The sequence below is a fragment of the Lasiosphaeria miniovina genome, assembly GCF_030549165.1.
Source record: "Lasiosphaeria miniovina strain SMH2392-1A chromosome Unknown B0T26scaffold_8, whole genome shotgun sequence".
NCBI lineage: Eukaryota > Fungi > Ascomycota > Sordariomycetes > Sordariales > Lasiosphaeriaceae > Lasiosphaeria > Lasiosphaeria miniovina.
The window spans coordinates 1170574-1181734 of record NW_026848227.1 but is presented as its reverse complement, the minus strand read 5'-3'; the positions used below and the strand labels follow the sequence as shown (position 1 = coordinate 1181734).

Here is an 11161-nt window from a genome sequence, read left to right as displayed (position 1 = left end):
TTAAATTCTCGAAGAGTGGGAAACATCACAAGGGAACATAAAGGGCAATGGAGAGAAAGAGCAGTATAGCCAATTTCAGAAAAAGAGTTGGAAACATGACAAGAAAACAAGGACGGCAGGGGAAAGATCAATACTGTTACGTAATAATGCCCTCCTGACGGAACTTTGCCATCAACTAGGCCACCAACGATGATCTTCGCCTCCAACCAGGCCACCAACGATAATCGGCCCCTATAGAGGCCTTGATGCCTACATTGTTGCCTAATAACGGTCTTTTGGTCAAAGGATAAATAAGGCGTTCTTTTCTTTCATTTTTACGAAGAATAGACAGACACTTGAATTAAGCTACATTGTGCACTGCAAGTACAGCCTACCTCCAGCTCCCTAAACCGACAACCCCCTCCAGCCTTCCTAACAGGCACTCTCAAACACACAAGGAATAATAACCCCCTCCTCACAGCCCACCTGATAACCCTTAAACATATGAGGAAACAAGAAGGGAGGTAGGGACAAAGAGCAGTACAGACAATATCAGAGCATGATTTTGTCTCGACTTTGTCAGAGGAGCCGTCTCTACATGTCGAGGGGTAGCAACTGCTGCAACTGCTGCAATTCGGGGCTGCTTGTTGCCTTTCTTTGAACCACTTAGACCTTCTCCCGAATCCTGCATATCTTCATCTGCAGCATTCAGGGTATTGAACTTCTCAACAATGCCCTGGAATCGGGCCCCGCCCAGCGCTATGTCTGACCGACGTCGATAAAACAACAGATATGCGGAATTGGTCACGATCCGGGCTGTGTCTTTTTGTTTCGACGCTGACGTGTCCATAAAAAGTTAGTAAGTTGACTAGTGGCCGGAAACCCGCATAGGACGAGAGCTGTGATTTGACTTACCGTTGAATTCGTACCATTCGCTATCTATGAAGTTCTTGGCAAACGCCGTGTAGTGGCCTCCTCCCAAGCTACCCCAGTGATCATGGACAGCGATCAAGTCGTATATCTCTTGCTTGCCGTCTTCCTGCTCAATCACTCGCTCCGTCAGGTCGAGCCTCTCCACAGGAAAGTCAACGAGGATATCTAGCTTGTCCCGGCGATATCCGCTGGAGCTGAAGCGCTTGAGATGGACGACTTAAATGTCCGGTGTCTTCCAGAGGTCGAATTTCTTATTAGCTCTACTATGTTCTTTGCAACGAGGACAATACCACGTATCCTGCTCCGAGAGTATTTCCTCTTTCTCGAACTCGGCGAGGCAGTCGTCCAGGGTGATGCCGTGCTTGCGTCGCATTTGCCGTTGCTTCCGCTTGGCGTCGAGACCGGGGTCTTCCAGGGTGGCGACGTCGCAATAGGTCTTCATGCTTGCTATATTGTTTGGAGAATTGCTGCTAAAGACAGCATTAAAAGCTGACTCAGACTAGTCAACTACGATACCTTCTCCGAGACGGATCAGAGGCCTGCCGTTGGGCTCCAAACCATTCTCAGGTTCGACAACTTCGATAGGTTGCCGCTCGCGGCTAGCTCGTTCCTTCTCGAAACTCTTCTTTCCCTTTTTACCGTAAGTCTTATTCAACTTCTTATTCTTTCCTCGGGCGCTTACCTGATTCTGCACCTTGACTCGCGACGTCATGTTCTATATGTTTCGTAAGCGACGCTAAGAGCGAGTTCTATATTGACGGGCTCGACGAAATGCAGGCGGGTGTTAATGGGGCACTGGAAGACGCCGGGACTTACCCGCACTTTAGGAAAGTCTGAATCCTTCTCGCTAAACTCGTCAATCATTCTAGTAACGGCGTTGTCGTCGCTACCACTCTCTTCTGAACTCTTACAAGTCCCTGGACTCCGCATCTCAACATCCGAAGCGACCATTCGAGGGGCTCTAGAGCTAAGCTTGGGCAATGTGTTGTCCTCCTGGACGGCGGTCCACCCAGTCGGGATGATATGTTGGTTGGTTTCTTCTTTATAGTAACACAACTCGAATAGGTTCTGGAACTGTGAGTTAAGAAACTTGGCAGGGTCGATCCACTTCGGCCGCTGTTTATTGAACTTTTTTAGGGGAAGGGGATACCTGTTTGAGAGTTAGCGAGGGGCAAAAAGGAAGACGAAGAAAAGAAAACGAGACGGGGGCTCCATGTTTTACTTACTTTTCCGCGGGTTCCCGGGGGGCCGGCGCTTTCCTAGCATCGCCGCTATCGCTCATAATGACGTCGACATCCGATGCTGTGTTGGCCATCTCTGGGTCCATCGCCTCTGCTACTTCTATCTCCTCTACAAGGGGGTCTACAGAGGAGAATTTTGACCACGTCGTGAAAGTAGCCACCTTCTCCAGGATCTTGCGACGAATGATGTTGTCGCTGCGAGCTTCTTTAGGAGTCACCACGATGAAATGTGATGGCGGCACCTTTCTACTACTTTTTAATCTCGAATGGCGATTCTTACGAAAGCCGGGCTCCTTTGAGCCGAGGCGGTGGAGTGGAGGGACAACCATGCGTTCTGCCATTGGGTCATCTCACAGAGAGCGGTCGTCAGGCTCGGTGTATGATAAAAGCGACTTGTACTTCTGCTTCTTGGGTTTAACCCCAGAGAAGTTTGTAGGAGCTACCTCGAGCTCATGCATCGTTGGGTTGTCGTTTTGCTGAATCTCCTCTGATATAGACATATAGTCGTCATAGAACTTGAAGAACTTATCTCGTAATTCTTCCGCTCCAAAAAGACGCTCGACGGGCACGCCCACTCGGGCCGAGATGAATTGCTTCAAGGACTTCGAGCTGGCATTTTTATCGAGCTCAATCACTATGTCGACGGGAGCGTCGTTGAGAGGAAAGTATCGGACGTTTTTCGACCATACGCTGGCAATCGGAAGCGGGAGGGTGAGATTGTTGAATGGGCCAAATGTGATACTGACCTTTTCGCAATCGGGGCACACCAGAGTCGACTTGTACATGCCAGTGAAGAGATCGGCAATGACGGAGTCGTCTCGCTTCTTAGTGATATCTCAGACCTTGGCAGCCATCTCCCAGATGGCTTCTTGGTTACCAATCATGTCATCGGTTGAGTCGGGCTTCTCAATATAGGGCTTCTTTTTGACCCTGCTAAGATCCTCTTAGAGGCCGTCTAGACGGAAGCCAAGGAACTCCTGCGAGTCCTGCTGGCCGTAGCCTGAGAATGAAGGGGCATATCTCCCGATCACGCCCTTAAAAGTCCGCGGCGCGATCGAGTTGGGTGGAGGGTCCTTGTAGATTTCGAAAAGTAGTTTCGAGTACGCCTGCGCAACTTCACCGTTGTGCAAGAGCGGGTTGTCTGGGTTGATCTCCTTTGCAGCCTCGCCTGTTAAGAAGTACCTTGTGAGCTCCTCGACGCTCTTCACGCACTGAAGCGCCGAGTTTATGTAGCAGGTATTTCCAAGGTTTTGAAGCCCAACACAGCCGATGGAACGTCCAGACTTTTGCTGTGCGCGGCCTCGCGTCAGGGGACCTTGCGACGCTGGGCTGTTGCGTCCACTGCCACGCCCTTGTGACGCTTGTGCTGTCAGAGTGCCCGAACTTCTATTGGTGGCCAGGTGCTTATCCTTAGCGCTACCGTTCTTAAAGACAGAATTGGACACAGCTGTCCCGGTCAATCTGCTCGTCGATGACGAGAACATGGTCAACCGTCAGACATGCTAAGGCCAAGTTGCTCCGGGCATTGTAGTTAGCATTGGTTGTCGTGTCCTCAGCTTCGACAACCCCACGCACCACATCTCTCTCGAGCTTCAGGAAGGTCTCGACATCAACAAGCATCTCGGGCCATGACTCTGCTGGTACGGGCGGGCCAGTGAGAATGGTATCGCCCAAGGATGGGGAATCAGGCAGAGTCTTCATGCCCAGGGGTTGAGCCGACGGCTCGGTGGCCGAGATCTGCAAGACTCTCCAGAGACGCACTTTGCAGTCCTTAGCCACACCAGTGAGCTGCTTTGCCTGCTTAAGGAAATTGTGGAACCCATAAGTGGCGCTATGGACAAGGCCAGGAGGGGCGGGCTTCTTGAGCTTGATTTCCTGGTCTATGGGGATGGGGCTGTTTGCGGCCCATAACCGGTGGATGGTGAATACCGGGGGATGGAACTCGAATTGAATGTTGGGAAGACTGGCCGAATCGACTGCTGTATTGTGCGCCGTACGCACAATAGGGACCTGTCCCTCACTCAGTCCATTATTACAAACCACTCGACTGTTAGGGTCGTCTGTCTGTAAGGGAGCACGGGCTCCACAGAATGCTGGGGTTGGTAATTATGAAGATAGAACAAAGGGCAAGCTCCTATCGCGCGGGTAATACAGTCAAATCGGAATGCCACTCAAAGTGTATGAGTGCAGTGAATGTGTATTGCTTGCTTGAAGAACCAAGCAAGAACTATCTAAGACCGTGGCTACGGTCGTCGTATATATCTATCTAAGGCGGACCAATCAGAGTCCTTGGTGTCTGCGCTCCGTGGGTCCAGGGCGCTCTGCTCGCAGAGCGCAGGGGCCCCACAGAGCGCCCGCTCCGTCCGCTCTGCTGGTCTTGGCAGCTAATCAGGCAGAGCGCTTCCTGGTTGGCCGCACCCACACGGGGTGGGGTCTGTCCGTCTCCACCACGTCACCCAATCCCGGGGCGGAAGCAGGGCGCCTCATGCACCCTGAACCAGGATCGTAACATCCATACCACGTGAGGAAGAGGTCCCAGGCGCCTTTAGGAAACATCTCAAAGTGGTCTATGCCCATGGCTAGCTTTAGCTTTACCTACTGCTGATTGCTAGCGTCGACGAAGATGGTTTGGATGATGTCCAAGTTGTCGACGGGTCCCAATGTCACCTCTAACGATGCCTTGCCTGCGAGCTTTCCTTGAGCACCAAAGGATTGGGCGCAACTGAGCCATTTCCGAGACACTAGGTAGGCAACGTCACCTTCCTGTCCAGGCGTTTCCGCGAAGGCCTTAACCAAGGCTTCAATGGCCTTCACCTGCTGGTTAAGTGGCGGTATGTCTATGGCTACCGTTAGCATACCAGGCGCCGGTACGGGGCTAGCAGCGGGGGCAGTGTAATTACCAGTCCGGAGGGGCAATTCGGCCTCGACTAGAGCTGGGAGAGCATCGTCAGCCTCTGGGGTAGGTGGGGGCACGGGCTCGCCCTTGGCTTCCTCGATAGCTTGCTGTTCTTGTGGGTTAGGTGGCGGTTGCTCTGACGCGCCGGGCACGGGAACTGGAGTATTGATCATGTTCATATCTTCCTTGGCGTCGGTGAGGTCCCCGTCGGGCTCTATGCTGAATGCTCGGCGCTTGAGCGGCGACGAGGACCGGTGGGGTATGTCCGCCGCACCTCCCATAACGGCGCGGTGGAATGAGTTGACCAGGGGGGGCAGGCTCCTGGGGCCACCGCAGTCGGGGGGCTGCACGGTTGAGGCCGAGTCAACCAAGTCGGGAGCGCGGTCGTTGTCGAGCAACGGGTCAGTCGAGGCAGCAGCGGGGGAGCTCGTGGTCGACGAGGCGTAGTCAGAGGCAGAAAAGGAGCTCGAATGCGTCTGTAGGCAAGGGGGCACGCCGGAGATTGGCAGGGAGTTGCTATGGAGGTAGGCTGGCGTGCTCAGTCCCGATGTCAGGCCCGACGTGGAGGCAGCCGAAAAGGAGAAAGACGACGGGTCGGGGTCGGGCTCGGGGTTGTGATCGTGGTCGAGATCGTGGCTGCGATGGCGAGCGAGGCTGAAGTCGGGGTCAAGGTTCGGGTTGGGGTTGCTGCCGTATTCGTGGTCGGCGTCGTCCTCTGTCGAGGGTCGTACCGAGTCTGGGTAGATGCTGATGCTGGGGGCCCTCTCCGGCTCGAGCTCCTTAGTCGACTGGCGGGTAATCCTCCGTTTCATAGTTAAGGAAGACGTTGTGATGGTGAGCTGCCTAGGCAGCTCGTAATCAACTGGCTCGACGTAACGTAGTTGACAGAAGAAGGGGGTGGAAGAGTAGCAGGACGGCTGGCGGAGCGTTGGGTAGGGGCAATGAAGAAAAAGAAGCGGCGGGCAAGGCGGAGCGGCCGAATTTTCTTTTCTTGCACCACTGCAACCTTTGGGAACCGCTGTAACCTAACAAGCAAAGAGGCAGCAGCAGCGCGCTCGTTCTGAGCTAGTTATTGCCCGGAAAAGAGGGCCGGCCAATAGGAATGACAACACAGGCATGTGGGGCAGGGACTCGCATTTGCTCTGTGTGGTGGGGTATAGAGCAACGGTCTGGTTGGCTCTGCGGGGTGCTCTGTAGCTTGGGAGCAACAGAGCAACTCCCTAATTAGCCTACCTTAGATATATACGACGGCCGTAACTACGGTCTTGGATAGTTCTTGCTTAGTTTCTCAAGCAAGCAATACACATTCACTGCACTTACATACTTTGAGTAGTATTCCGATTTAACTATATTACCCCTACGATAGGAGCTTGCCCTTTGTTCTATCTTCATAATTACCAACCTCGGCATCCTGTGGAGCCCGTGATCCCTTACGGACAGACGACCCAAACAGTCGAGTAGTTTGTAATAGCTGTCTCTGTTTGAATTACACATACTTATTTATTTACGGCACTCCTCTTTCTCGTTCTTCCACCGTCGATTTCCGCAGCGACGCTCTCGGCAACCTCTTTTTCTTCCTCACGGCAACCTCTTTCTTCCTTACAGCAACCTCTTTCTTCCTCACAGCAAGCTTCAATTACGGCTAGGGCCGTTGATTTTGCACACTCCTTTCAATATTGCCATTTATTATCACCATAATTAAGCATATAGTAGCCTATTGTAGCTCTCTTATCACGCGACGCGATTATAGTTTTACACTAAATCAATAAGGTAAACTGTTAGCCATAGTCCTTCAAAACCTATTATCCGTGACAGGTTCTCGGCCGCAACGAGGACAGAGCCGCCGCGGTCGTCGCGGGAAATTTCTTCGAGCAGCGGGTGGACAGGGCCGCTGGTGCTGGCAACCGCGACGAGCGGCGCTTATTGCTTCTTTGGTGGCGTCGATGATGGCGGGTCCTCTAGACTGTCTTCTCACTGCCGTTGTCGTCGGCGCCACCTTCGCCGCTGCCGTCTTCATCCTCGTCACCGTCCTCGTCGACGTCGTCGTTTTCTTCTTTGTTGTCTTCCTCGACATCCTCGTCGTCTTCTTCAATATTCTCAACCTCGCCGCGCTCGGCATCGTAAGTAGGCACGACGAACTCGAGCCGGATCTTCCACTCGAGACTAACGCCGCTCGTAACGAACTCGGGCGTGGCCGACACGGGGATGGTGGGGTTAAAGACGATACGGCACGCGTACAGGGTGGCCTCGCTGGCCGTGACCCAGACCTTGCGCGAAAGGCGGTGGATGCCGGCGTCGGATCGTAGGCTGAGGCTGGGGTCGACGCGTTTGGCTGACTCGAGTGCTGAGAGCACGGCGTAGCAGGGGATGTCGGCGCCCGAGAAGTCAATGGCCATGTTGTTGACCTCGCCGAGGCAGGCCGGGCGCGCCAGCATGACGACGCCGACGCGGCGCCCGTTGCGCGCAATCTCGAAGCGGTTGGCGCTCTGCTGGCCGGCGCCCGTTGCGCAATCTCGAAGCGGTTGGCGTCCTGCTGGCCGGCGTCATCCGTGGACGAGTACATCGACGTTCGCCGAGACGTGGGCATGGCACTGGGGCTCAGCAGGCCGGCAGCGCTTTCTTGGGGTCTGGCAAGCAGCTCGTTAACGTATGCGAGGAACGAATTCATGGTGGACGTAAATACGGTAGGACGCCCCGTTACCCGTCAGTAGCACCGCGATGGTGGTGCCTGGGAGGTGGAAGGCGGTCTTGGGATGCGTGCGGTTGGCGTGCGGTCAGCGTGCGGGCGGTAGGTGTAGCGTGGTCGGCGGGTGGCGGTCGGGCGGTACGTAACGAGCTATTGACTTGTTATCGCTCTGCTGTAGGCTGTTGGCTGGGCGCGAGCGGTTGCTGCGGTGGCTGCTGTGCTGTGGGCGTGGTGTCTGGCGTCGTGTGGTGGGCTGTTATGTGGGCTGCTGTGTGAGCTAGGCGGGAGCGTTGCTGCGGCTTGTCTGGTATTGCGGCGGCTGCTGGGCACACGTATTGCGAGGCTGCTGGCTATCGTACTCGCGTCTGGCGGCTGTTGTGCTGTGGGCGTGGTGTCTGGCGGCTATTGTGCTGTGGGCGTGGTGTCTGGCGTCGTGTGGTGGGCTGCTGTGTGGGCTGCTGTGTGGGTGGTGTCTGGCGTGGTGTTGCGGCGGCTGCTGGGCACACGCTGTTGCGAGGGCTGCTGGCTATCGTGCTCGCGTCTAGCGGGCTGTTGTCGTGCTCGGGCGTCTAGTTAGACTTGTTATCGCTGGGCTGTCGTGTCTGGGCTGCTGTGTGATGTCTGCTGTGCTGGCTGCTGTGCTGGCTGCTGGCTATCGTGCTCGCGTCTGGCGGGCTGTTATGTGCTCGGGCGTTTTTCGGACTTGTTGTCGCTCGGCTGTCGTGTCTGGGCTGTGTGTTGCTCGGGCTGTTGAGTTGCTCGGGCTGTTGTGTTGCTTGGGCTGTTGTGTTGCTCGGGCTGTTGTGTTACCCGGGCTATTAGACTTGTTATCGCTCAGATATCGTGTCTAGGCTACTATGTGGTGTCTGCTGTGTAGTATCTAGGCACTATGTGGTGGCTGGACGCGCTGTTACTGGCTATTATGCTGGCTGCTGTGCTGTGGACTAGTGTCTGGGCGCGAGCGGTTGTCGCTGGCTGGGGCGAGCGGTTGTTGCGGCTTGTCTGCATGTCGAGGGCTGGTGCGGCTTGTCTGGTGTCGAGGGCTGGTGCGGCTTGTCTGGTGTCAAGGGCTGCTGCGGCTTGTCTGGTGTCGAGGGCTTCTGCGGCTTGTCTGGTGTTGAGGGCTGCTGCGGCTTGTCTGCGTTTCGAGGGCTGCTGTCTGGGCTGGGGGCGAGCGGTTGTCGCTGGCTGGGTGCGAGCGGCTTGTCTGCGTGTCGAGGGCTGCTGTTTGGGCTGGTGGCTGAACGCGGCTGTTGCGGCTTGCTTGCGTGTCGTGGGCTGCTGTGCTGTGTGGTGTCGTCTTGTCGCTGTGGGCGTGGTGCTGTGTAGTGCTGGCGTCGTCTTGTCGCTGGCTGCGGGCGTGGTGTCGTGTTGCCGTTGGCTGTTATAGGCGTAGTGCGTAGTATCTGGCGTAGTATTGCGGCAGCTGTATTGTGTGTGGTATCGTGTTACGCCGGCCAATCCCTGGTCGGGGATGGCCCTGCAGAATATCAAAGGTAACCTTTGGGTCTGACCGGTCGGCACGGATTTGAACGACTGTAGGATTAGCAATGTGAGGAATGAAGCCGCCTTGCGAGGGCTACAAACCACCTCTGGTATTCTTTCCTCGTGGTAGCCCTGTCAGGTTTTCCACTATCCCCTCAATATATACCAGAAGCATGCACCCCCATTCGAATGCCGATTTTCCAGCCATGTGAATGAGGCCGCCTTGCGACGGCTACAACCACTCGGTATTCTTTCCTCGTAGCCCTGTTCCTCCGAAGTGTCCCGTTCGAATGCCGATTTTTAGGCTTCTAAGTTCTCGTGGCCCTGTCCCTCCAAAGTGTCCCGTTTGACCAATTTCTAGACTTCTAAGGGCCTGATCGGCTCGCCGTTGCGGTGTCGTTGCGGTTGGGAAAAGATACGAGCCATGTGCATAATTAAAGTGGAGACACAGCCAATGTACCCCGAAACCCCCTGTAACTAGGCTTTTCCTAATTAATCATAGTCCCGTGTGACTTCCGCCCTGTCTTCCCGCAATTTTTTGACCAAAATACAGCCACGACAGCAACCCACCTATCGTCAAGATGCCCAGAAGACCCCGCATCAGGGCAACCGCAGTAGAGTCTCCTGCTCCTGAGGCCTCTATTGTTGTTCAAGCCGATGACCTACCCTCTGACGACGGCCTGCAAGCCTCCGATGACGGCCCTACTTCCGAGCCGACACCTAACGCGTCTTCGTCGACCCCGCGTACGAGGCGGAGGAAAATCATCTACACAACCGAAATGCAGGCGAAGATTATCGAGTTATTCCGAGACGAGGCTATCGCTGGAGCGTTCCGTATCAACAAGTTCACCGAGACGCGGCCGGCATTCCAGAGGATCTCTGTTACAATGGAGGAATCCTTTCCGGACTTCCACTGGTCAGCAGAGAAGATCAGGGACAAGTACGATAACGAGAAGAAGCGATTCCGAACGATCAAGACCTTTCTTAACAAGTCAGGTGCGAAATATAACGAAGAAGAGAGGATGGTGGAAGGCTCTGTGGAAGTCTGGAATAACTTCCTTTTGCAATATAAGAATGCTGGATGGCTTCGGACTGCTCGGTTTACTCTGTCAGACTATGAGACGATATACGCCAACCAGTCTGGTCATGGCCGTAACATTATCCGCGCGAGTAATGCCTTTCGCCCCTCTTCTACGACGCCTGACGACGAGGGCGAGGGCGAGGGCGATACCGAGGATGCCATGGTCCTGAGTACGAGCTCAGCTACTGATGCTAACTCTCGCCAACCCTCTGTGGCGCCGTCGTACCAGAGGGTTCGGAAAGCCAATACAAATCCAGAGGTATTAGCACTGGCCCAGAGCCTCGATAAGCAAGCTGAGGCCTCTATGAAGCAAGCTGAAGCTATGGTTAAGCAGGCTGAGGCCATGCTTCGCCTGAAAGGGCAGGATGAGATCCAGCTTGCGATCAAGGACTTTATACACAACTTCTCTATCCAGTTAAGCCCCGCAGAGCGTGTAACGTGTATCATGCAGCTAAAAGAGCACTCAAATGCTGTTGTATGGAACACTGTAGACCGGGATATTAAAGAGGCTCTGACCGAGTCATGGAAGACTAGCTAGAAATCCCGCTCCCTCCATAGAACCTCTGCAATAGCATCCCGGATATCCTTACTATACCGACTCCTAATTATCTGCTCAGCATACCGACAAGCCTCTTGTGTAGCCTCAATTACTAGCTCTTCATCGCTGGTGTCAAGAAGGAAGTTATGGATACCAGTGACTGCGTACACAATCTGGACCTGGTTTCGTATCGAGTACTCTGGCGCAGTAGCTTGGATAATCTTCCACTTCCTCTTTAGAATACCGAATACCTTCTCAACGATAACCCGAAGGCGTGCGTGCCGGATGTTATATAGTTCTTTTGCTGTGGTCGGCGGGTTTT

The 11161-nt window shown here is 54.5% G+C and overlaps 3 protein-coding genes across 3 annotated transcripts; all 3 read right to left on the bottom strand.

Moving 5' to 3' along the window:
- Nucleotides 1–531: 531 nt before the first annotated feature.
- B0T26DRAFT_680967 (uncharacterized protein) lies at nt 532–5861 on the bottom strand (the record flags this gene model as incomplete). Its single annotated transcript, XM_060440578.1, has 13 exons — nt 532–548; nt 895–1128; nt 1198–1359; nt 1429–1543; nt 1595–1627; nt 1729–2062; nt 2139–2402; nt 2508–2988; nt 3115–3577; nt 3729–4200; nt 4431–4529; nt 4753–4849; nt 5012–5861. 13 exons carry the CDS (start codon nt 5859–5861, stop codon nt 532–534), a joined length of 3621 nt encoding a protein of 1206 aa, XP_060290123.1.
- Nucleotides 5862–6781: 920 nt separating this feature from the next.
- On the bottom strand, nt 6782–8138 carry B0T26DRAFT_493632 (uncharacterized protein). The gene has a single exon (XM_060435336.1). The coding sequence runs from the start codon at nt 7715–7717 to the stop codon at nt 6842–6844; it is 876 nt and encodes a 291-aa protein (XP_060290122.1). The 5' UTR covers nt 7718–8138; the 3' UTR covers nt 6782–6841.
- Nucleotides 8139–8709: 571 nt separating this feature from the next.
- On the bottom strand, nt 8710–8880 carry B0T26DRAFT_623768 (uncharacterized protein; the record flags this gene model as incomplete). The annotated part of the gene is made up of 1 exon (XM_060436125.1): nt 8710–8880. A coding segment is annotated over one exon (171 nt), but the record flags the coding sequence as incomplete, so codon positions are not given.
- Between the last annotated feature and the right edge of the window lie 2281 nt (nt 8881–11161).